The 26,837-nt window shown below is 39.4% G+C and overlaps 1 protein-coding gene across 1 annotated transcript in view; it reads left to right on the forward strand.

Moving 5' to 3' along the window:
• Positions 1-26,837, forward strand: part of TBC1D19 (TBC1 domain family member 19) — a 186,461-nt gene that overhangs the window by 150,718 nt on the left and 8,906 nt on the right. The window contains exons 14-18 of the mRNA XM_049790236.1: positions 4,685-4,769; positions 8,045-8,089; positions 18,220-18,252; positions 22,397-22,506; positions 25,011-25,102. Of these exons, the coding sequence (XP_049646193.1) occupies positions 4,685-4,769; positions 8,045-8,089; positions 18,220-18,252; positions 22,397-22,506; positions 25,011-25,102 (365 nt within the window). The remainder of the gene's footprint in view (positions 1-4,684; positions 4,770-8,044; positions 8,090-18,219; positions 18,253-22,396; positions 22,507-25,010; positions 25,103-26,837) is intronic.

The following is a 26,837-nucleotide window of genomic DNA, read 5'->3' on the forward strand; positions in this document are numbered from 1 at the left end:
CCTGAGAAATTATCATTAAAAAGATTCAAAAGTGGGCCCAGAGAGATAGCACAGCAGCGTTTGCCTTGCAAGCAGCCGATCCAGGACCTAAGGTGGTTGGTTCGAATCCCGGTGTCCCATATGGTCCCCCGTGCCTGCCAGGAGCTATTTCTGAGCAGACAGCCAGGAGTAACCTCTGAGCACCGCCGGGTGTGGCCCAAAAAACAAACAACAAAAAAAAAAAGATTCAAAAGTGGTTTAGATAAAAATGCAAGATCATCGCATTTGAATTGATTATCTTCATTTCTTTTATTTTCTTCTGATTGGGGGGCTGCAGCCAACTTTGTTCAGGAGTCACACCTAACTATACTCAGGACTTGCTTCTTGTGGGATTCAGAGGATCATTTGGGGTTATGGGTGTGCTGTATACAACATAAAATACCTTTTTCTCAGAAACATTAACCACAGATATATTTTCAAGAGACTGGAGTAAGCTGTAGTCCCAGGTACAAATCTTCGGCAACTCTAGGCATTTAGGTAAAATCATAAATCATGATTCAGACTTAAACATTAAATCATAGTACACATTTGCACATCCAATTTTCTACAGTTCTTCCAGATAAAGGAAATCATTACCATGTATAACCTCATCCTGAGAAAGTTCAATTTTCAGTTAGTAATTCAAGTTACATTCTCTAGCTAATTTAATTGAAAGTCATCTTCATATAATCACATTTTCTAACACAGTTACAAATGAACTGTCACTTCCTTACAGATTCAAGATCGGAGCCTCAGAAGTTAAACAGCTCAGTGTTAAAATAAAAATTGGAGCTCTTTGCATGTATGGCAGGATTGCACACAGGACATGGTGTCATTCTACCCCTGGCATTATCACCTTAGAGTCACCCAGTGCTCCTCTAGGGTAGTCTCAGATATCTCATCTTCCTTAGGGCAGCAAGAACTCTCAGGGGGGATATATTTAAACACAGAGCTGCTTCTGACATTACCATGTTCCCACCACATGCTGTGGGAAAGTGAGTGCAAACATGCCATTAAATACTGTTTTTCCTAGGAAGTGGCAGGAAGGTATGTTGAAGTGGAGACCACTTTTTTTTCATTGTTGTATTAGATGTTAATAATTGTATTATTATTATTTGTATTTTATCATTTTTTCATTTTTTATTTGGGAGCTGTAACCAGTAGTGCTTTAGATTACTCCTAGCTCAGTGGTCCAGGGGTCACTCTCAGTGATCCACAGAGGACCATCTAATCCAAGCCTCCTACATACAAATGAAGCATTCAGTGCTCTGAGCTATCCATCCCTTGATGTATTGCCAAGTATTTTAATAATGCTACTCTATTGATCACAAAATGTGTTGGCTTATAACAAATATTTTATTTAGAAGTTAACTTATAACAAATATTTTATAAAAGTTTTAAAGATAATGAGTTAAGTTAGGTTTTACTGAGCTAAAAATCAAGGTATTAGGGAAAGATATATTCCTTGGACTTTTCCAGAGTAAACCTGTTTTTCTTGGCTTGTGGCCACCTCTGCCTTCTGTAGAGCCAACAGAGAACAAAACTCTCTGACTTTGTTCCTACTGCCTTTCTCTTATTTATAAGGAATCCTGTGATTACGTTGGATCTCATGAGATAGTTCAGGATAATTGTACCTAAAGATTTTCAAGCACATCTGTAACATTCCATTTATCATGTAAGGTAGCATCTCCATAGGTTCTGGGATTAGAATGTGAGCATCTGGTGTGCTGTAACTGCTTAGCACGGGTACAAGCAGGTTTAATAAGAGAGGTGATCACTATTTAATGGCTTGTTAACTTTGCATAGATTTCATTTTTAGAAGCTATTGGTTTTGCTCAATTCTTGGAAAATGATCATCATATGTAGAGGTTTAAAAATTGCATGATTATGATCGTTTCACTATATACAAATACTGAGCCATTATGTAGGTATAGCTCAAACTACTAACATGCGTGTATTAGATCTCATTCTGAAATATTATGGTCATGTCAATAGATGCCCAGAATACATTTAATTCTATATTTAATAACATGTTTATTTAAATTGTGATAAAAACGGAGACCAGAATCAGAATCAGAATGATAGTACTGGGAGTAAGGCACTTGCTTTATATGTAGCTGATCCCAATTCAAATCTCCAGCACCCCATATCCTCTGGAAACCAAGAGTCACTGCTATACACAGAGCTATAAATAGCCCCCTGAGCACCACTGTGTGTGGCCTGAGCCCCCCTCCCTCTCCAATGACAACATAAAATGTATTTTTGCACTATGTAATATACTTGCTTTATGTATAAGTATTTTATAAAGTATTTATAAAATTATCATTATTATTGTGCTGAGTGATGAGTCAGAAAGAGAGGAGGTATAGACAATAAAATAAACTCATTTATAGGGTATAAAAAAAACTCCGTATGATAATTATATCCAGAAAAAATAGAGAAGAGGGCCTAAAGACCAGACCATGGTGGAAGCTTGCCACAAATAGTGAAGCAATGTAGTTAGGGTATAGAAAGGCCCACTTTGACAATAATAGTTGGAACTGATCACTCTGGACAAAAACGAGTTGTTAACAAGGGATAAAGTCATGCGTGATACATACTAATTAACAGTAGTGCAAACTACAGTGTCAATGGAGAGAGAGAGAGAGAGAAAGAGAGAGAGAGAGAGAGATAGAGAGAGAGAGAGAGAGAGAGAGAGGAGGGGGAGAAAATGTCTGCCAAGAGGCAGATGATGAGAAACATGCACTGGTGAAGGGTAGTGTACATTATATGACTGAAACTCAAACATGGACAATTTCGTAACCATGGTGCTTAAATAAAGTAATTATGATATAATGATTATTTTAAATGGTTTTGTTAGTTATACAGTGCACAGTGATGCCAACTATATCCAAACAGCTATGGTCCTCTTGTACTTTTTTTGCATTAACACTGGAGAGCATATTTTTTTGACATAGAAACTTTTCTATGAAACTAATATTTGCCATCTTAAAGTAATTTATTATTCCTTAATATTGAAATACTAAGATATTCACACTAAAGAGAACAAAGAATGTAAAATATCTTGAAATTTCTAGCCAGTGGATAAGATGAGTAAACTAGGTTGGAGCATACATTAAGGACAAAAAATCATTACCAAGTATAGATATATAAAAGCCAAAGGACATTAATTGAAAATGTTTAGAATTTACAAGCTTTTGATTAAATAGCCATTTACCCAAGGTATGAATTGTTCACTCTTTTAATATCAGAAATGAAAATTTAAAATAGTTAAAAATTAAAGAGCCAGGCAACTTGAATGATCGAAAAGACTCATCTGGTCCCAGCTCCACTAAACATTAGGAAATGCTCTGTAGGGTCTAAAGAAACTATAAAGGGGCGTAAGGTACCAACACAGGTGACCCAGGTTCGATCTCTGACACCACAGAGAGTTCACCAAACCCCACTAGGAGCATAGAGCCAGGAGTAACTTCCCAAGCATCACCAGATGTGGGGCTCAGACAAAACAAAGTAAGTCCAGATGAATTGAGGGTCTTACCACAATGAAATCTACCATAATGTTAAGTGAATGTCCCTTGTTTGGGGGAACAGGATGGGTATATTGCAATGGGTGACACACAAACCTAACTGAAAATGATAAGCCATGTTTGTCCCAGTTAGACTGAGGTAGAACCCTGCCCCAGAGCTCCGGTGGATAGAGAAACCAGAATCAGGCACACAGGGTGGCCCTATGGGGAGATGCTTCTGCTCCATTGCCCTCGTGTTTGCAGCTTCTGGACAGACGCTTCCAAGTGACACGTACCCATTTTGTTAGTAAGGAGCCTATGGCCTGCCACTCAGCACAGTCCCTGCCCTGCGCTCCTGCTATTCTAGCCCAGCCAACTGTTGTGGGCGCTAGGTCCTCTGCCTTCTCTCAGCGACATGGCCTTGGTCTTTCAATACTCCTCCTCACAAGTTCCTGCTACCAGCTGGCCTCCCAGGGGATCCTCCTGCTTCCTCATTCTGCAGCAGTGCCAACCACCCCGTTCCTCCCATTGCCCAGAGGGAGTTAGGTCCTGGCTTTCTCGCCTGTTTCTATCCTTAGGGTGAATCCTACTGGGCAGGACATCCAGCTTTTAACCTATACATGACTGCCTCTTACCCGACGTTGCTGCTGTCCTTCCAAATATGGGGAGCCTTTTATTCCCTTCCTTCCCATCCTGACTTGCCCAACTGCTGCTGCAGCCAGCCTGTACAGCTAGTTCCAGTTTGCACCACTTTCCAAATTGCTCTGTACGCCCACCCTTTCCTGGCCTCCTGCCACCACTACATTTCTCCTTTGTTAATGTTTCCCCCCAAGAGTTTCACTTTTCCGAGTGCAAAACAATGCTTTGATCAGCTGATTAGTTAGCAGAATTCAGCGTCTGCTCTTGTTCAAGGTGCAGGTGAGAATTTTTGGTGAGAAATCTGCGTGAGCCTTTGGCTACCCACTTTGATGCCCACTGGCGACATTGTGCCCATAGAGGGCGCTCGTCTCACGGCGAGGACTCAAAAGCTTCTCCCTCCAGGCTTACCAAACAGGAAATTGAGATGAATGAATGAATGAAAGAATGAAAGATGGACGTTATAAAACAGAGCTAATTGTTTGTTGTCTTTTCTTCCCTCCCCCCCCCAATGTCACACCCAGGTATTACTTTGTTTTTCCCGAGATACATCTGTGTTGACTCACTTTGCGTACAACAGTGCCTCACCACCGAAATCATACATCAGAGGTAAAATTGGAATATCAGACAGGACGTTTTCTTTATCATTTACATGATTTTTTTTTACCAACTTTGCTTATTTGATAGAGTTAGTAGTGCTGTTGAATGTTTTGTTTTCATTGTACATAAGATGCCTTGCATATGTTGCTTTCAATATCTGAGCCACCTACAACACATCCCAGGAAAGCATTCTCACCAGTATTCCACTTGTAATAGGAACAAAAGAAAGCATGGAATCACCTTTTTCAACTTTCCTTCTCACACTTACTGTTACTGTTTTCACCTCATCTATTGGTTTTTTTGTTTTTGTTTTTGTTTTTATTTAAACAACTTTATTACATACATGATTGTGTTTGGGTTTCAGTCATGTAACGAACACCACCCATCACCAGTGCAACATTCCCATCATCAATGTCCCAAATCTCCCTCCTCCCCACCCAACCCCCGCCTGTACTCTAGACAGGCTTTCTATTTCCCTCGTACATTCCCATTATTAGGATAGTTCAAAACGTAGTTATTTCTCTAACTAAACTCATCCCTGTTTGTGGTGAGCTTCATGAGGTGAGCTGTAACTTCCAGCTCTTTTCTCTTTTGTGTCTGAGAGTTATAAAAATGAAAGACCTCATCTATTGTTGACTTCCATATTCTCTTCTAAACAGGAACTTATCATATTTGCTCTTTCTTTTTTTTTTAACTGTTTTTAACCTATGTTCTTAAAATATTTCACAACGCTTAAATTTTTAATGTCATAATTTCTATTTTAGTGTTTTATCTTATTTAGTACCTGATACTATCTGTTTTAATACCTCATACTTTTCCAATCTCCTGCCATTCCCTGAACACTCGAAGATAGACTCTTGCCTGACTTCTCCTTTTTATTACATGGTAAACGCCTCGCACTGAGTCAGGCCATCTCAATGATCCCATAGACCAGCAGTATTTATTCTCCCTGAATTTCCAAAGCTCCAGTCCCTGCCCTAGGACAAGCCCACATTATCCTGTGTGGTGCCCCACTCTCACCCCTATCTTTTTTTTTTTTTTTTTTTTTTGGATCACACCCGGCAGTGCTCAGGGGTTATTCCTGGCTCCAGGCTCAGAAATTGCTCCTGGCAGGCACGGAGGACCATATGGGACGCTGGGATTTGAACCGATGACCTCCTGCACGAAAGGCAAACGCCTTACCTCCATGCTATCTCTCCAGCCCCTCTCACCCCTATCTTAAAGGCAATCTCAGGTTCACTGCTTCTCCACTATCTTAGGAAAACTTGTTGTTTGCTTCTTTACTTGATATCAACCTGTATAAAATTGACTGTGTGCTCTAATTTTCTAATGTAATCACCTCAAAAACAAAGACTAAATGTTGAGACTTTTCAGTAGTTGATCCTGGCTTATTGAAACTAACTTCAGCTCCCTGATTATTTATTCCACATCACTGCCTAACTTATTCTATCCTAACTAGATTCTTCACATATGGAAGGATTCCCCCAAATCACAGATCTTTGCAGAAGAGACCTAAGTTTTACCAAACCTGCAAGTCTATCATCAGTTTCCCTTTTCTCTAAACCTCTAAAACATGTAAAGTTCAAGCCACAGAATTTATAAAACATCTGAATGTTTTCTCTTTTAATCTACTTGGTTGACTAACAATAACATCTGTTTGCCTCTGGGCATCTAACCCCAAGGTGACTATAAGGCAAGTGTTCTGTATCCATCCATCCATCCATCCATCCATCCATCCATCCATCCATCCATCCATCCATCCATCCATCCATTTATCCATCTATCCATCTTCTTTCCTCCTTCCTTTCTTCCTTCATTCCTTCCTCCCTCTATTTCACCCTCCCTTCCTTTCCTCCCTTCCTTCCTTTCCCTTCATCTCTTTCTTTCTTTTTTTTTTGTTTTGTTGTTGTTGTTGTTGTTGTTTTTGGGTCACACCCGGCACTGCTCAGGGGTTACTTCTGGCTCTATGCTCAGAAATCACCCCTGCCAAGCACAGGGGACCATATGGGATTCCGGGATTCGAACCACCATCCTTCTGCATGAAAGGCAAATGCCTTACCTCCATGCTATCTCTCTGGCCCCATCTCTTTCTTTCTTTTTCATTATTATTAAATGTTTTTCTTATTCCATTCTTTCTCATATACAAGATCAGTCCATATTATCCCCACCTTACTGTAAAATACTTGTTCTGTCTATTCTTCCACCTAAAATAGGAACAGAAGAAAAGAAATTAAATTGAAAAACCTTAACCTCAAAGTTCAGTGCAAGAATGCTTGTTAGTTTTCAGTAGATTCAAAGGTGGTAGAAAAACTTTTAGTATAAAAGCTACCTAAAGAAGGGCCAGAGTGGTGGCACAAGTAGTAGGGTGTTTGCCTTGCATGCATTGACCTAAAACAGACTTCAGTTCAATTCCTCAATGTCCCATATGGTCCCCCAAGCCAAAAGTGATTTTTGAGCACATAGCCAGGAGTAACCCCTGAATGTCACTGAGTGAGACCCAAAAAAGTAAAAATAAACAAACCGCTACCTAAAAAGAGAAATGCAAAGAGCGAAGAACTTAGAACCTTATAAGTTTGAAGAAATGTATCTCCTAAAACTCCTTTCCACGTTTCATTATAATGTATATACCCTGTTTTTTCTCAGAAAAGTATGCTTTCAAATATTTTGGCTCATTCTTGGATGATGTGACTGTTTTGGAATTCATGAACTATGTTCACCATATAGTTAAAGATATTTAATTTTGAACTCAGCAAAGCTTGGCACTTACTGAATATATTAGAAACTTTTATAATTAGCAGAATATAAGTTATAAATAAAAGCATCTCTGGTGCTGAGAAATTTGGAACCTGATTTCTTTTTTCGTTGTTTTTGTTTTTTGGGCCACACCCATTTGGTGCTCAGGGGTTACTTCTGGCTAAGTGCTCAGAAATCGCCCCTGGCTTGGGGGGACCATATGGGACGCCGGGGCATTGAACCGCTGTCCTTCCTTGGCTAGCGCTTGCAAGGCAGACACCTTACCTCTAGTGCCACCTTGCCGGCCCTGGAACCTGATTTCTTAAAAATACTTTTAAATTTTTCATCTTTTAATTATTACTTGGTAAAAGGGTTTGCTAATATCAAAACATAGGCTGGCATATTTTCAAATTAATTACATATCATGAAATAAAGTGAGATTAAGTATATTCATTTAAATTCTATTACTAATGTGTTCACAGATTATTTCATTAAATTGAATTGAATTGATTCATTTAATCATACTGAAACCCTCTGGTTTTCTCTTACAGGAAAACTAGGTCTAGAAGAGTATGCTGTCTTTTACCCACCAAACGGTAAGAGTAATGCTATTGCTTCCTCTAGTGGGAAGCAAGAAAACTACAACTTGATAATAGGAGTATAATGTTCTATTTCTTTATAAGTGAATAATATTGTGAGACTAAGGAGATTGTACAGTAAGTAGGGCACTTGCCATGCTGACATACATTTGATCCCTAGAACCCCATATTGTTCCCCCAAACACTTCCAAGAGCAATCCCTGAGCACAGAGCCAGAAATAAGCCCTGAGCACTGCAAAGTATGGCCCAAAAAACAAAGGTTAATGAAAATAATAAATAAGTGGACAATAATTTATGATCTAAAAGACTCCCTCTATCAGATGCCTACTGTTATTAACTTCCCCATGTTACTATGAAGGCTTATGCTAAATCATCCCCTCTCTGATTTTCCTTGAGATTGATAATTGAATTTTGGAAAAAATACATAGCCTCTGCTCAGGGCAGTTCTCTTTCTTTGAAGGACACTAGTTCCCCCATGATTGTCCTTTGACCTTTATTGCAGCAGTGCTCTACTCAGTTGCAATTTTTTTATCTCATACAAATATAGTATTTCTGACATTAAAAGATTAGGAATAGATATACTAGTAAAATAATTTCTTTTGAGTCTATAAAGTGATCAACCATGCAATGACCTCATTAGATATTAATTTCCTTTGAGACTATTAGTCACTTCCAGAGAGGTTTCTTGGAAAAAGCTAATGATCCTAGTCTTTGTTATTATGGGTTATGTTAAGTTCTATCCTGAAAAGGTTTAATTTTGTTCCAGCAGAGTTAAGGGCATTGTAATCTGGCAGGCCTGGGTTCAAATTCCATATCTGGCAGCTTCCCCCACACCATTGGGCAAGTTTCACCATTTCACTGAACTTTAGATTTGTCATTTGCAGTTAACAGATAGCACGTTGGGCCACATTCAATCTGCAGAACAGTGAATTGGCTGAGGGGTCCTGAGTGCTGCCGGAATGCAGCTACTCCTATGGCTTAGTATCTTCTCACCCACCTTGTGGAGAACTCATATTCAGTCTCTTCAAGCCCATCTCTTCGATCCTCTGGGCCACCTGCTGTGGGGAGTCTTTACACACACACCCATCCCCCCAACCCCCAAACTCCCTCACCCTACTGCTGGTTCACACATTTCCCTGGATGCCATTTGTTGGGATTCTGACCAATTTGTCTGTTCTACAATGTCCGTCTTCACTTCTGACCTCTACAATGAGTACCTCAAACTTTATAGATCTCAACCTCAAAGAATGCCATCTTTTCAGACCTGCTATTGGAAAGGGAAATGAAGAACTGTCTTCTTCATTCTATGCAGACACTTGTGTTTGTTTATTTACTTATCTCATCCTACCTTAATTCCTTTTCTCAGAGAGGGAGTCACAGTTAAACTCAAAGTAGCTGTTACAGGAAACTGACTTGCTAGTAAAGCAGACATCCCTTAAGGAAGTAAATAAAGAAGCCAGGGCCATCATACAGCAGTTAAGACATTGGCTTTGCATATGAATGAATCAGGTTTGATCCCCAGCATCCCAAATAATCCCCTATGCAGTGCCAGGAGTCCACCAAATGTGACCCCAAAGCCAAAAAGAAAACAAACAAACAAACAAAAAATAACAAATAGTGAATGAAAATAATCTCAGAATGGTAAGGGGAGCAATGAGAGGGAATAGAAGTTCCCCTTAAGCTGAGGTAGGAAGGTCATGACCCTTTCAGATAAGTCTGAGAGATGTTGCCTGCAGAGATCGGGATATTCCAGGGGCCAAAGAAATTTCACAGCAAGCAAAACACTTGCCTTAAACAGTATGAGTCATTTAAAGAAGCAATAGAAGAACATTCCCCACCAAATCCAAAGCATGTTGAAGGGTCTACAGCAGAAGCACGGGGCTGGTGGAGGAACAGCAGAGTCTGGAGCCAGGATGACCGGTGCACCTTGAGGGGCACCGGGCTGACTGGCCAGATTGACAGACCACAGATTGGAAGTTCTGCCTCCTCAGTCCAGTGTCCTCAGGGACAGTTTCTATGAATGTCTTATCCTTCTGTGACTGAAATGCCCTTTATTTCTTTGTCTGCTAGGTAAAATGTCCTTGTTGGTAACTGGAGTTCTTAAATCGATTCATTTTGGTTTGAGGCATCATGGTGTTTCCACTACATTTTGCAATCATGTTGTTCTTTCTTAATGAGTTCCTGTGTCTGTTTCCATTAGCCAGGTTGTCAGCTACTGATCTGACAGTTTTCCTTCAGACACACACACACACACACACACACACACACACACACACACACACACACACACACTTTCCTTCAGGACTTGGCCAACTCTGTTTACAGTTTGACTGTACGCTTCATTCACATCCCACTTACCCACAAGTCACAGGCAGCAGTAAAAATCTTCAGGTCTTCTGGTCCCTTTCCAGAGTCCTCTCTGTAAGCAGTGGAACCTTTTAAAGCCTTGATTCCTCCAAGAATCTCCTTGGCCAGCCCTCACTTTCCAACCTTTTCAACAAGTCTGCTTCTTGCCTACTAAAACCCCTTGTAGACTATTGGCTATTGCTAGAATATTTGCATTTAAATTCCTTGACCTGAGCATTTCAGCCCAATTCTACCTTAACTTCTAGAGCAGAGAGAGCTTTTTAAACATTTTTTGCCTAGGATATTTGTTAATATTATAATATTAAATAAATATGTATTATATTAAATATTGAATAAGTTTATAACTCATTTTCTTTTTTTCTTTTATTTAAAGAAAATGCATCACATAGTTGACATATTTGACCATATAAGTTTGTTTTCAAATAAGTGAGAGCAAAGTTATTGCTACTGCTTGCAGTAGCAAGCAGATTTGTGAAAATGATTAATTCATTATTCCAATGAAGTGATTAATAGTGACAGAGGGTTTAGTAAGCTTTTGTTGTTAACTGTCCATTCTGTTAAATTGGTGCATTTCTATAGGGATGACAGCACCAACAAATGAAGTTGTCAGAAACAAATGAAGTTGCCCAGAAATTCAAAGCATTATTACTGATGTTGCGGCTTTTAGGGACCTGGTCTCCGCTGCCAGGTTTCCTGCTGGAATAAAACGATACAAGGAGCCCACACTCACTCTAAAAGTCCCATGTGATATCAGCCCAAGTACTGGTCTACCTGGGGTTTGGTCAGATTGGTGTCCCCAAAGGGAACAGTAGAGCCTTAATGAGGCAGGGCCATTGGCAAAACAGTGATTGTGGAAAATGGAGGCAGCAGGCTTGGCTCTGCAGGCTGGAGGCTTGGCCCACACTCTCCTCTGGAAGTAGCCATCTTTCTGCTGCATGGCCAGTGTACCCATGATTTTTCACAACATGTATAACTCATTTTCTTGATATTAAATCAGTAATTTATTTTACAATCTATTTAATGGCCCCCATTAGTTATGTCACTCTATATAAAGTTGCAACCATTAGGGGCCGGGAAGGTGGCACTAGAGGTAAGGTGTCTGCCTTACAAGTGCTAGCGTAGGACGGACCGCAGTTCGATCCCCCAGTGTCCATATGGTCCCCCAAAGCCAGGGGCGATTTCTGAGTGCATAGCCAGGAGTAACCCCTGAGTGTCAAACAGGTGTGGCCCAAAAACCAAAAAAAAAAAAAGTTGCAACCATTAGTTTCAGAAACTAGGTATTAAACAGGCCAATGCACAGACAGTTATTCTTATTTATTTTTGTTATTTGGTGGGCCACATTTGGTGGTGCTGGGACTACTCTACCGCAGCCTCTATGTTTAAGGGAAATGTAATGCCTAAAGTAATATTCTAAAGCTCTGATTCAGGGCCAGAGCAATAGCACAGTGTGTAGCACCTTGCATATAGCTGACCCAGGTTTGATCCCCGACATCCCATATAATCCCCTGAGCATGCCAGGAGTGATTTCTCAGCAAAGAGCCAGAAGTAATCCCTAAGTGCTGCTGTCAGGTGTGGCCCATAAACAAACAAACAAAAATAAGAAAAGTTCTGATTCAGAAAGATAATGGAAATAACTTGAGAGCAACAGAATCATTGTCCTAATCTCTACTCTTACGACTGTATGGAATCAGAATAAACAGTAAAGAATTGTTTCAACAAATAAATAAACTGTGCTAAATTATCCTAAATGGAAGTGTGTTTTTAAAAAGTCGTTTTATCCGAGATGATGTTGAAGTGAATTGGATCAGAGCATTATGGTACAAGTGCAAATGCTAGTATTAATAGAGACAGTGAGGAAATGAGGGGAAAATATTTAGTAAGTGCAAAGCATGTTAATATTTAGGGTATTTTCTGAGTCACATTTACTATTTATAGTTGATCTAGTTCAAGATTTATTTTTGTTGATGATGTTTACCATTCAGAGCTATGTCAAAGGTCCTTCCAATCATTAATATATATAGTTATTCTGAGTGAATGGAGGAAGCAGTTGATGTTTTGGTCTTTCTTTGGATAGTTAAGAGAAAGTTAAGATCTTAAAATAAGCACTCATAGCAGACACATAGAACACCGAGGCCAGATAAGAGATGGAGTTCAAACATCTATCTCAGCGCCTATTAGAAATATTCTTTTGGAAGGTGGCCAGGTGGATGAAACGTGACCCACAAATACTGAAGTGATGAGAGGCAAAGAAAAGGGCTTGGAAAAACTGGCCAAGAACATGACAACCTCTGAGATCAAAGAAATGTCCTAGGTGGTATGTGCCCTGGAGTGTTAATGGATTCCTCATTGCTTCTCATGCCTCCTGCTTGGGTTTGCCAGAATTTGACTTTGCCCTTCTTCAACACCATAAATTCTGTGTCCTTTTTTGGAGTCTTAAGCCCTGGATAATCTTGATTAAGCTGAAATGAACCCTTATCTAATACTGGCAAAGAAAAAAAATTCTGATGTTTAAGCTGATACTTAAAGTGGTACTGAGAGTATTAAATAGCTAAGGCTATTGCACATCTGCTGCATTCCAACCACTAGATTGGTGCACTTTAAATGCTTTGAACAAACGGGCACATGGGACAACCCAGTGAAGGTGATCTTTATCTTCATGTTTAGACGCGAAAATAAGGATTCAGGATATTGTACTCATGCCTAGGGTCACACAAAATTCAACCTATATCCCTATAAATTTGTTTGCCATTTTTCATTTCCACACTGAGTTCTATTTACTAATTACTTGTTCTATACACTAATTATTCTTGTGAGTCTCTTACCATAATATTTACTTATTAGCATTCTCTCTATATGTGTGTGTGTGTATATATATATATATATATATATATATATATATATATATATATATAAAGTCTCAAATGCCCATTATTAGTAACATATAGTAAGAGTCTCTTTTATAAATGATACTGTGCCAAATGCAGGAGATAATGTACAGGTTCAAATCCCTGGCACATGTGGACCCCCCAAGTACAGCACAGAGAGCCAGGAATAGCTCCTGAACAGGCAGATGACGCCCTCTAGCTCAGAGCAAATATTTTAAAAGAATTGTCAGGGACCATTTGGGCCTGTCCTAATCTTCAGAGACTAAAGAAAGGGTGACATCCACTTCAGCCACTGTAGTGTTGTGTTTATGGGGTAAGGAAAGAAATGAAGCTGCTGGCTTTGATAGTAGCCTAATCCCGCAGCATTTAATACCCCGTAACCCAGAGAGATGGGACTGGAACACACTCCCATTGCAGTGTAAGGGCTAAGGGAGAACAGAAAAGCAAAATAGGACTTTCTTCCTTGAATAGGGAGGCCACAGGAATAGCGCCAAGTAAAGGCCCTGGACCTTCTCCCACTAGGGGGTCAGAGAGATAGCATGAAGGTAAAGCATTTGCATTGCAAGCAGAAGGACAGTGGTTTGAATCCTGGCATCTCACAGGGTCCCCCGAGCCTGCCAGGAGCGATTTCTGAGCGTAGAGCCAGGAGAAACCCCTGAGCACTGCTGGGCATGACCCAAAAACAAACAAACAAACAAAACAAACAAAAGACCTTTTCCCACTAAGGAGACAACCAGGATGTGGTTCTCTCTACTGTTTAAGGAGCAGGCAATAGGGAGAACTAGACAAAGACTCCTGACAAGGGAAAAGCTGAGCAGCAGGAGTGCTGAGGAACAGGTAGCCAGCAAAAGTTGTAAAAAGAGTTTTCTGTTGTGGGGCGCTTTAACAGGGCCTGCCCACCTCTTACCACTACACCCTCATTAGTAAAAATGAAGAGTACATGTCACCACCACCCTCATCTGTCTCCAATCAGTTCCCTTCATCATTTCTCAGCTAACCACCCGAATTTTCAGTTTCCTGGCCTCAGTGTCTTCACCTGTTGTTCTTTGAGGTTTTAAAGTAATCCTTTAAGATTATAAGAGCCAGCCAGCCTTGCTTATAGGCAACATGAAAACAAGCCACTGGCCTGGCTACAGTTTACCAGCCTTTCTCAAGGAGACAGGATTAAGCACAGGTGAAGGTTTAGCTCTGCGGGCCTGAGACTTGCTTCAAAGGGCTGAAGACCCAGTGTCTATCCGCAACACTGCAGCACTGCATAGCACCCCCCCCCCCCCAAATACTACTGGGAGCAAGCCCAAAGCACCAGACCCCTCCCCCACCATTTGCCTCTCACCCGTATACCTACACAGATTTAACTCTGCACAAGAGTAGGAATACATCTGGAAATTTTTCTCCCAAAGGGAAATGAGCCACTAGATATGAGGAATATAAAAATCAAGTGGTGAGGAGGGAAGTGAATCCTCTGGGAGCTCAGCACTGGAAGATTCAGGAAGTTCTGAAAGAACAACCAGGTGGCAGACAAAGTAGAGTTGGGAAGTTAGCAGAGAGAGAACACGGGTTTCAGCAAAAGTTGGACAAAGTATATGGTGCGTTCTAAAAAACTAAGAGAACTTAGCAAAAGATAGATCTTGGGACATTTAAAATGGATCAAATTCTAAAGATGGCTGGCCTAATATGGCAATTTAGAATAATGTGGATACCCCCGTCCTCCAGTATTTTCTTTTGATAAAATTATTTCTAAAAACTACAAAGAAATAAAGAGCTCATTTGTGAATGATAATGTCAATAATTAATATGTATTAAGAACCTAAGTGAGTTATTAGTAGTTAAGGTTCAGGCATTATCACATTTAATTATATCATATAGGTTCTAGCATTACCTGAAATTACAGTTGAAAAAATTAAAGCTTATAAATGTAAAGAATCTTTTTTTAATAATTTTATTGTGACCAAAAGTGAATAACAAATCTTTCAGTAATATTTGAGGTACATAGTAACAATCAGAGCCATTCCCACCACCAGGGTAATCCTCCCTCCACCTCCTTCCCAGCATGTGTCCCATATCTCCCTCCTTTACCCTCCTCCAGAGTGCTAGTGTAACTGTTTCCCTCTGTGTATAGCTTGTTGTAGATGGGGTATTGATTCTGTTGTTGTTGACTTTGGGTTTGGTATTTGATCATTTTTTATTTTCACTCAGTGTTCATACTGCTGTTTGGTCCTGGTACCATTCATTTTTATTTTCCCCCTCAATTCACGAGGCAGAACAAGATGATTCAAGCACCCTTATTATTTAGTGATGTGTGTGTTGTTGTTTTTTTTGTTGTTGTTGTTGGGTTCTTTTTATTTATTTATTTTTGGTAGTTACTGTAGTTTTTTTTTTAACTGTTGTTTGTTGTTTTTTTATGAATTTTTTTTTTTTGGTCTTCTATGAGTAGAATCACACAACTTGAATCATCTTGTTCTGAACCAAATTTTATCTTCAGCCTTCCATCTAGTCTTGAGTCCTCCAAGAGTGATCCCAGAACACAGAACCAAGAGTATGCCCTGATAAACCCCCGGAAGGGTCTGAGAAACAAACAAATCAAAAATGTCATTAAACATAGCCCAGAGCAAAGAGAGGAACACCCAACCCAGCCAGCTTCATCTCCAGCCTAAGCTCTTATACAGATGAACACATTGGTACCAGCACAGGCCGCCTCTGGCTCACACTTCAATATAATTTAGCTAACACAAATTTCAGTGCAGGATGCCAATATGCTAATAGATTACTGTTCAGATGGCAGGCGATCTCTAGCAACAAGTCTAGTTTTCATGGTCTTGTTCAACATTTTATGACATTTTTCATGAGAACTTGTGAGCTTATCAAAATTTCCAATGATGCAGAAGCAGCAAAAGTAGGACAATACTGGCTAACTACGAGAATCCAAAGAGATGATGGCATGATTCCCCAAAAGAGGAATGTAACAGCGATGCGAATAGAATCCTTAAATCAGAAATAACTGCATGAATGCACTATTAGAGCTGTGGAATGTGTAGGAAAGAAAGTACTCAGAGGTGTTTGTTCATTCCCACACTTGCGGTTCCATTACACTTTACAGTAACGTGTCCGAAGATAATGGGACAAAAACCACCTTATCTGAGGAACAAGTAAAGAAATATAGAAAATCATTGAGCAAAACAAAACTTGGTGGGGATCGGGGTATGATGAGAATGTCGCGTGTCCTCAAATATTTTGGAAAGTTTTCAATAATATTTAAAAGATAAATTAACCTTCTGTGTGTGGGGATTGTGTTCAAAACTAGAAACAATGAGGGAACGAAAATTTGGCTTAGTTGAGAAATGATCCTCTAGCTTAAGCCTGTGAGTTGCATTAAAATCAGTGTGCTCCCTATTGCAGGATACGTTTTAAATTAAGAATTATCATTTGGGGCCAGAGCAATAGCACAGTGAAAGGGTTTTTGCCTTGCACATGGCCAACCCAGGATTCGGGTTTAATTCCCACCATTCCATACCAGAAGAGATTTCTAAGCATAGAGCCAGGAGTAACCCCTGAGTGTCACTGGGTATGCCCCCCCCCCCCAAAAAAAAAGAATGAACATTCATCCTTCGAACTTATGTCACATGACCTCTAAAATTCCTGCCTAAGAGATATTGCATCATTTCTGTACTGGTTTCCAAATAAGTAAACTGTTTTTCTTCTGTACTTTGCAACCTGATTTACTACAGTATTAGATGGCTGCCATGGATATTATGGAACTTCTGTTTTGAACCTAAGCTTTACATTCCAATGTTTTGCTTAGACAGTGTGACAAGATGTTTAGCACACCAAGTTAGACTTCTAGTATTTCTTTGAGCTGGAAGAGTTCTCTACTTGTATGCTATTCTAGCCAAAGTTTACATGAACTTGTTCTATTCCTATCAGTATTTTTTTTCTAAATGACGTCTGATGATAGAGATTTTTTGCTGTTTTACAAAGGTATATATACATCAGTATAAAAGATGTCCTTACATGTTTACTTACCTTTTCATGGATTGACTTCCAACAAAAGTGATTGAATTATTTTAGGAGGACAGATCAATTACTAATATTATAATTATTTCAGGGGCTGGAGAGATAGCACAGCGGTGTTTGCCTTGCAAGCAGCCAATTCAGGACCTAAGGTAGTTAGTTCAAATCCCGGCATCCCATTTGGTCCCCCGTGCCTGCCAGGAGCTATTTCTGAGCAGATATCCAGGAGTAACCCCTGAGCACCCCCAGGTGTGGCCCAAAATCCAAAAACAAAAAAATTATAATTATTTCTTACTTTAGCTTTATAATCTATTTTGCTCTGTTTTTTTTTGTCCTGCTTGAAATGTTTGTTTTAAGTTTTTATTTCCCAAAAAAATAAGGTTTTTATTACCTATTATTAACAATAGAAAGTTAACTGACATATATGTTTACATATTTATAATATATATGTAACCTCTAGTTTCTTTCCAAACAGTATTAGCGAACATGGTTTTTTGTTGGGTGTCATCACTGTCTTTCTACATTGTAGAATAAAGTAGAAGCAAAAACTAGATGGTTCTATTTTATTCCTTCAAAGTTTACTAATTTTTTTTTTTTTTTTTTTTTTTTTTTTTTTGGTTTTTGGGCCACACCCGGCAGTGCTCAGGGGTTACTCCTGGCTGTCTGCTCAGAAATAGCTCCTGGCAGGCACGGGGGACCATATGGGACCACCGGGATTCGAACCAACCACCTTTGGTCCTGGATCGGCTGCTTGCAAGGCAAACACTGCTGTGCTATCTCTCCGGGCCCCAAAGTTTACTAATTTTTATTTCTCCAAAGCTAACTGATTTAGTGAGTGAATTAATTACATTCTTTTTTTTTTTTAAGGTGTGATCCCTTTTCATGGATTTTCAATGTATGGTAAGTTAGGCTTTAAAGTAGCCATAGTTTTGTATTACACATCGGAAAATTAAACATGAAGATAACAAACTTTATATAAAATAAATCCCACAAATTTTGAGATTGCCCAACACATTTCTTTTTCTTTTTTCTTTTTTTGTTTTTTGTTTGTTTGTTTGTTTTGGTTATGCGCTCAGAAATTGCTTCTGGCTTGGGGGACCCTTTGGGATGCTGGGGATTGAACCCAGGCCTGTTCTTGGTCAGCCACGTGCAAGACAAACACCCTATTGCTATGCTATCACTCTGGCCCCACACACTATTTCTAACCCCAGATGGATGGGTCTGAAAAAGCAGGCTAGTGGAGAAGGATTAATAAACCAAACCAGTCCAGAGAAAGTCATGAAGTCAGTTTGCTTTTTGCCTTGTGGTATATCTCTGAGCGTGCCAAGCGAAAACTGTTTTTTCTTTATTAAATCAATACCCATTCACCAGGAGATAGAAGGTCAAGTGATCAGGGTGGGCTTTTATATATTGAAGGTTTTAAGGAAAGAAAATTGAGGGAACGCCTTTATTTTGGACTTTTAGCTGGGTGTCTTCTTACAACTTTATATCACATTGCCCACACACTTAACAAGTTATTGTGAACATTTTAAAACTAATTTAGTATCTGTATATGTTCAGTTGAAAAAGGGGGTATCCTAATTGTTGAGATGCTGACTGTTGGACAAATTGGAATTTAAACAGCTGTTAAAGTGTTCCAGTGATTTACCATTTTCTAATTTAGTGGGAACTAAGAATCCACCTTAATATTTCATTCTGGAAGGTACAAAATGAAGTTATTTAAATTCCTGAACTAATTCTCATAAGATCTTTTTCAAACACAATAAGTCAGTAAGAATTTGAAGGGAGGGGCCAGAGCAATAGTACAGCGGGTAAGGGTGCTTGCTTTGCACTAGGCCCAGCTGGCTTCAATCCCCAGTTCTCCATCTGGTTTCCCAGCACCACCAGAAGTGATCCTTGAGTGTACAGGTAGGAGTAACCTCTAAGTATTGCTGGGTATGTCCAAAAACAAATGAACAAAATTACAGTTAATACCACTTCAGAAAAATATGTTAAGCACCCACAACACTGTAATAGCCACTTACTTAGAATCTATGTTCTAGCACAAACATGAATTATCCCAAAGAACGCTACTGCTTTGTCACTTCGGTTTCAGTTACTATTAACCTTTTAAATTATAAGCTAAACTCTTTTGTTTGGTTTTTGGGTCACATCCAGCAGTGCTCAGGGGTTATTCCTGGCTCAGTGCTCAGAAATCACTCCTGGCAGGCACGGGGGACCATACGAAATGCTGGGATTCGAACCACCATCTTGTCTGCATGCAAGCCAAATGCCCTACTGCTGTGCTATCTCTCCGGCCTAACTTAACTTAACTCTCAAAAATTACTTTAAAAATAGATTTCTCTACTCCCACTTTTACAGGTCAATAGTTGTATTACAGTTCTGACTACATAAATTTTGTATTCAATTAAATAATTCTTAATTGCATAAAAGTTAATTGAAGGCCAGAGAGATAGTATAGTGGATAAGGCTGTTGCCTTGAACATTGCTGACCCAGGTTCAATTTAAATTACTTAAAAATTGCTTTAAAACTAGTCTTCTGGGGCCAGAGTGGTGGCGCAAGAGGTAAGGTGTCTGCTTTGCCCCCGATAGCTTAGGATGGACCTAGGTTTGATCCCTTGAGATCCCATATGGTCCCCCAAGCCAGGAGCGATTTCTGAGCACATAGCCAGGAGTAACTCCTGAGCATCACAGGGTGTGACTCAGAAACAAAACAAAATAAAAAAACAAAAAAACCTAGCCTTCTCTGCTTCCACTTTTACATATTAATTGTTGTATTGTAGTTATAGCTTCATAAAGCTTCATAAATATTTTTGTAGTTAACTAATAATTACATAAAAGCTAAGTGAGGGCCAAAGAGATAGTATAGTGGATAAGGTTCTTGCCATGCACACTGGTAAACCAGGTTCTATTGATCCGTGCTGATCCAGATTTGATCCTGGCCCCTGGCCAACCAGCATTCAATCCCAGGCATCTAGTATGGTTTTGGAGCACTACCTAAAGTTATTTCTGAGTACAAAGATGTGTACCCCCCAAAAAATTAAAGAAAAAATATACATTATTAATCATATATATTCCAAACCTTTACTTTGATTTATAATATCACCATATTTATAATAATACCATTGCTTTTTTTAGATAGTTGTAATTAGAACAAATTATAATCTTTTGATTGGGATTTTAATTCAGGTTAGTTTGATAAGTAGAAACTAAATTTGGTTTTGAAGAATAAGGACATGCTTGTTGGCCTTTAAACATATTTTCTTTCACATATAGTTACTTTGTGGGGCAGAAAAATAGTACAGGAAGTAAGGTACTCCTCCTGTACTCTGTAGTTCCTGGTTTGATTCCCTGGCACCCTCAGACGTCCCCCAGGACACAATTTACTCACAAACCAAAAGAATATAAATATAAGGGCTAGAAACATAGTAGGGTGCTTGCCTTGCAATTAACCAACCCAAGTTGGCTCCCTGGCATCTCCTGGGCACTGCCAAGAGTGATCCCTGAGCACAGAGTCAGGTGTAAGCCTTGAGTACTTCCAGGTGTGGCCACAAAATAAAACAAGAATGTAAATGTATATGTGGTTATTTTTATGTATTTTGATATTTACCCTTCAAGTTGATTTGCCTTTTTTATTTTTGCCTTTAAGAAAACAAAATTTCGGGGCCGGGCGGTGGCGCTGGAGGTAAGGTGCCTGCCTTGCCTGCGCTAGCCTAGGACGGACCGCGGTTCGATCCCCCGGCGTCCCATATGGTCCCCCAAGAAGCCAGGAGCAACTTCTGAGCGCATAGCCAGGAGTAACCCCTGAGCGTCACAGGGTGTGGCCCAAAAAAAAACCAAAAAAAAAAAAAAAAAAAAAAAGAAAACAAAATTTCTCACTTGAAATGCTAGTGTTTTAGTGATTTCCTCCTCCTTAACACTGTGTACTGTTATTTACCCTAGAGTGAATTTTTGTATTTGCAGAGCTTAACATCTTTCATCATTTTACATTCCCTGTGTCAAAGGTCACTAGTGAGCTGAGCTGGCTCCGAGAGTCCTGATCCTTGATTTCCTGCTCCCAGCCCTTGGGGGTGGCTGACAGATTCTAGAACTAGAATATGAGGGATCTGACTTGTTCAATTTGGGTGGAAATTGAAATGGCTCAGGAAGTCCTTACTTATTAGAAGTAATGGCTTGGTGATGCACTTTATGTACCTGCATTGTAAATGTGCTTCTGCCGCCTGAAACCCCTGGGGCTTGCACAGCTGAAAGCTGGGACCAGCCTGTGCCAGTGTTGGGCCAGCCTTGGTTGGCAGACTGTGGAGCCCTCTGGCATTCAGCTATGGGGTGTCCTCTTGAGTTGACCTACCTGAGCTTAATTACCTAGAGCTGGGCGAAAAAGAACATGTAATTCAATATTCATCAGAGAATTGCATTCCTCAGAGAAATATTACCACTCTGCCAGAGAGCTGTTTTCAGTCTAAAAGTTGCCTTGGTACATATTGAGATATGTTAGGATTACCAATAAGTCTAAATCTGAGACTGTTTCATTTTTAAATTGAATTATTATAGGCTCATGATTCTGGTTTTTGTTGTTCGTTATTTTTTTTAATGGAGGGAGTGCTCAGATGCCTGTTTTGTCTCAAGGATTGAACCCAGGGCCCTGCCCAATACAAGGGTTGTGAGCCAGCCCTTTGATCTACCTCCCTGGTCCAATTTAAAATGTAGTCACAAATCACATTGTATTTTACTTCTTTTAATTTCAAAATTAAAAATTGTTGTGAAATAGCCTGGATCCTTTGTGAGTGAGACCAAGTGAAAATGAATTACAGGACTGTCACTTTCTTTCTATTTTTAAAGGCAGTTAACTTTATGAAGTTGGTAGAGTTTGCTTTGATATTTTAAGATCCCTACATAATTCCATAATTTTTATATGTGTATTTTCTTTCAGCATGAGAAATATGATTTTCAACATGTCCATGACTGAATACTATTAAATTTGGGGTTTTTTTTTAATGTCTTATGAACTGTTGAGTAATATCAGTCCATTTCTTTATTCTTACAGTTGCACCACTTTGTTTTCTATACCACGAGCCTTCCAAATTGTATCTGATATTCCGTGAGATGTACGTGCGCTTTTTCTTCAGACTCCATTCCATCTCTTCTCATCCTTCTGTAAGTTCATAAAAATTCTAATCCAATCAAATGTTCTCTCTTTTCTAAAGAAAAGGCCTCAATTCAATTAGAAGGCCACAGATTTTAATATGTGACGTCAAGCTGCACATTTCTACAATTAAATGCAAACCTTGGGTTTTTGATTATAGACTGAGATTGCCAAATTGTGAGGGATGAGGAGGAAGGAGGAGGAAAGAAAAGACTAAAAGTGACATAGGGACTTTGGCAGAAGGTGCAGTAACTGTGCATCAAAGCCGCATTTGATGGCACAGCTGTAACCATGTTACCCACGAATTTTTTTAAATGTTCAAGTTGAAGGAGAAGTAAATGGACATTTGAATCGTTGTGGTAATAGAGAAAAGCCCTTTCTTGGTCGCACCAAAATGAGATTATTTTAGATTAAAAAAGAAGGAACCGAAGGAACTTTCTTCTTTCAAAGAGGCCTGCCCTCTTTGAACACTGTTGTCCTCACCTACGAGATGAGGCAGTCTGTGAGAGACTGTTCATGCTGTGAGGAAGTCTCTGAACCTTCTGGGCGGTCTTGGTTCATGGCAGATGTTCAATAACTAATGAGCCGATGTTTTTAATTGTTGCTATGATCATCATCATCTCATCTCTCAAATGAAAATCATATGTTTATCACGTATTGTTCATTTCCAACGTTAGATTAATTATCAGTTTCAGTAAATGCTTTCTTCAGGTTTATTTTCTCTTAATAGAGAGCCCCGTTGGACTCACTGGAAAAGTCCAGGAGAAATATGGGGGTCAAACACTGCTTGCTGTCTGTTACATTTTAGCTGGTCCCTTCTCCTTTTTTCCCCTAAGAGCCTAGGTAAACACAAAGGCAGTGTTTTATAGTTTCTATTTTTCTCTAATTCAGCCTGTTTCATGCTTAACTTGCTGACTCTCCTCAAGAATCATTTAAATTGGAGTGAGTCAGGGTTCCAGGTTTCCCCAGAGACAATCTCTGCTGCCTAAATCCAGGACTGTTCTCTATCTTCTGGCTCACATCTCCTCTCCTGAGCCACTTTCTCCCTGCTCCAGTCTTGTGCCCAGACTTTGCTAATGAAAGAGCTAGCACCAGCCAGAAAGCCAGGGTGCCCCTGAGGCACAAACACAGCACCCTCTCCCTAACACACACACACACACACACACACACACACTCTCTCTCTCTCTCTCTCTCTCTCTCTCTCTCTCTCTCTCTCTCTCTCTCTCTCTCTCTCTCTGCTCGGGTGCTAATGAAAGAGCTAGCACCAGCCAGAAAGCCAGGGTGCCCCTGAGGTACAAACACAGCACCCTCTCCCTAACACACACACACACACACACACACACACACACACACACACACACACACACTCTGCTCGGGTTTTCTTCAAGATTTTATGTTTATTTCACATCCATAAATGCTTAGCGGAGAAAATCTTTGCTTTTTTCTTATTTCGCTCTTCTAATTCTTGATTGTCAGACTCTTCGACTCTTCTGTCCCATTTTATGCTTGAATGAAAAATATAAAATGTTTGTTTCTCTGTCCAGAACACAGCCATGAGAGTCTCTGGCTGACCCTGCTCAAGTCCAGCCACTCCACACACACCCAAATGTCCTTTTTCAGCCCACAGGTTGGACCAGCCCTGCCTTGTCCCCTCTGCTGCTTTGCAGAATAAAGGCTTGTGGGCCAGGCAGTCATCTCCCTTTCTGGCTTGCAGCCAGACTGAACTCCTTAGAACCCTGACAACTTTTTTTTTTTTTTTTTGCCTTTAAAACGTGAAAAGAGGATTAAAACTTCTTTACCAGGATCTCCACTGAGGAATGCTGAACTACAAGAAAGACTTTATTCAGAGTCCAAAAGTAAAAAAGCACACTTGAAAAGCCATGTGCTTCAATCAGTTACTTTCTGTACTCTGACGAATAATGCCCCTTTAAAAAGAGAGATTTCAGAAAGAAAAATATCTTTATACTAAGTAATCAAATATTCTTGTTTGATAACTTCCTGATGCAAATTTTGAGCAGTCAGCACTCTCTCTCCCTGGGGGTGGATTTCAAACAGAGTGAAAAAAGGCAGGAAATATTTTTCTTCTTGGGTGAGGCAACTGTAAGGAAAAGGATTTGGAGGGAGAAAGGGTGTAACTGTGGTGACAGAGAAATACCTGGAAACTGGAATGATTCCAGAGAAAATTCATTTTGCCAGGCCTGAGTGATATTACATGACCTGCAGATGAGCATGTTTTTCTTCAGCTCTGACTATTCCATACCTACATTGTGGGGAAGACCACTTATATTCAAACAGGGCCTCAGAACATCTGGACAGAGCCATGTAGCTAATCCTGACATACAGTGGTAGAAATCATTCTTGTGTGTTCCCTGGTTTTGAGTTTTGACATCAACAAATAATTTAAATGTTTTGCCTTTTTCTTGTTGTTGTTTTGTTTTTTAAATAATTTGTTGGAAAACTTCATTTTTCAATAATGAAATACATATTTTCTCTTGTGGTTTATTATTGTATCCAGGGTATTGTGTCGCTCTGTTTGCTGTTTGAAACTCTTCTTCAAACTTACCTTCCCCAGCTCTTCTATCATCTACGAGAGATCGGGGCTCAACCGTGAGTATTTTTCTTCTATTGAAATAAATTGTTTGATATCCACAGGCTGATTTGCCATCATTGTACAGCAACTCTGCAGTAAATTTAAATCTTTAAAGAAATTAAACTCTAACTATTTTTCCCCATTCCATTTAATTGAAAGAAAATTTTAAATTTCCCTTACATAACAACTTAATAAAATAGCTACCAAGTAGTAATTATAACTGAAAGGTGCTCCAAAATTCTTGGAAGAATTACCAACATCCTAAGAAATTCTTATTTGCTAGGAGTTTTTTGTCTGGGACAACAGTCACCAAAACAAGCTTTTTTTTTTTTTTAAGTTTTGTTTGGTTTTTGGTTTGGGATTTTGTGGGTCACACCTGGAGATGCTCATGCTCTGTGCTCCTGGCAGGGCTAGGAGAACCATGTGATGCCAGAGCAGTAACCCTAGCCTCCCTCTTGTAAAGCGTGCACTCAGTCCAGAGTCTCTCTAGCTACTGGCTAACTTCTTTTTAGAATGCAAAGTGCTGGCCAAAACCGAAGCAAAATTTTATGGAAACTAAGGCTCCTTGAGATATATGATTACACTAAAACTATGACAGTTTAGATTAAATTTATTGGGGTAGCTTATGCAGTGCTATAGGTTAAATTTTACTGTCTTTAAATTTTTTGTTTTGTTTAGTTTTTGCACCTTACTGAGCAGTGCCTAGGGGCTTCTCCTGGCTCTGCTAGGAGCTGCTTCAGTCTGTGTGTTGACAGGGATCAAACCTGGGCCTCCTGAATGCAAAGTATCATTTCAGTTTATTGAAATAACTGATACTTAAACTTTGCTGTCTTTTATAAAATAACATTAGATCAATTAGTGACCAATTTTTGTATTCTGATTTTCCTTCTGAAAATTTAAAGTTTGGTCTATCTTGCTGTGAATTAACTATTAATGTGTAAATACTTCATTCAGGTCTTCAGTACGATTTGGTTTGCCTTTCTTTTAAAAACTATGTGTAAAGCCAGCAATAGAGTTTCCAAATGATTTAAAACTGTTTTACTCCACTAAGGAGAACATACTGGAAATGAATATTAATTAACAGTTGCATGCTTCAAAGGAGTTAATGAAAAATTGAACAATGTAGTACTTAATTTTCCCACACTAGAATCCATAGCAGATGAATAGATGGGTGGTGGATGGATGGTTGAATGAGTGGTTGAGTTTGAGAAACTCATTCAAATCCTGTCTCTAATAAACTATACTAAACTCGTAAAGCACTTTGGTTTACCCAAGCACCAACTTATTTCTTTAAATCGAGATAATTTTAGTTCTTTATCTTTAAAATCAAGAGAATTTCTGCTTCATGGAGATTTTTTTTAAGATTCAGTCCTGTATATGCATGTACATAATTATATCTATGAATACATACATGAATATATGTTATATGTTCTTTCAGTGAAATACCACTAAATGTCAGGTGTCTTAGATCTTAGGAATGCCATTTATAAAATAGTACCTTATTGGGCAAAGGATGTGACTCAGTGGATAAAGTGATAGCACAACAGGTTGAGTGCTTGCCTTGCACACGGCCAACCTGGGTTTGATCCCTGGCACCACTAGGAGTGATCCCTGAGTGCAGAGTTAAGAGTAAGCCCTGAGCACTGCCAGATATGGCCCAAATAGCAACAAATATGTGGCTCAGAATGATAAAGCACATGCCTTGCTCATGTGATGCCCTGTATTTGATTTCTAGCCCCACAGAAAACACAC

Source organism: Suncus etruscus, chromosome 16 (assembly GCF_024139225.1).
Source record: "Suncus etruscus isolate mSunEtr1 chromosome 16, mSunEtr1.pri.cur, whole genome shotgun sequence".
Taxonomy (NCBI): domain Eukaryota; kingdom Metazoa; phylum Chordata; class Mammalia; order Eulipotyphla; family Soricidae; genus Suncus; species Suncus etruscus.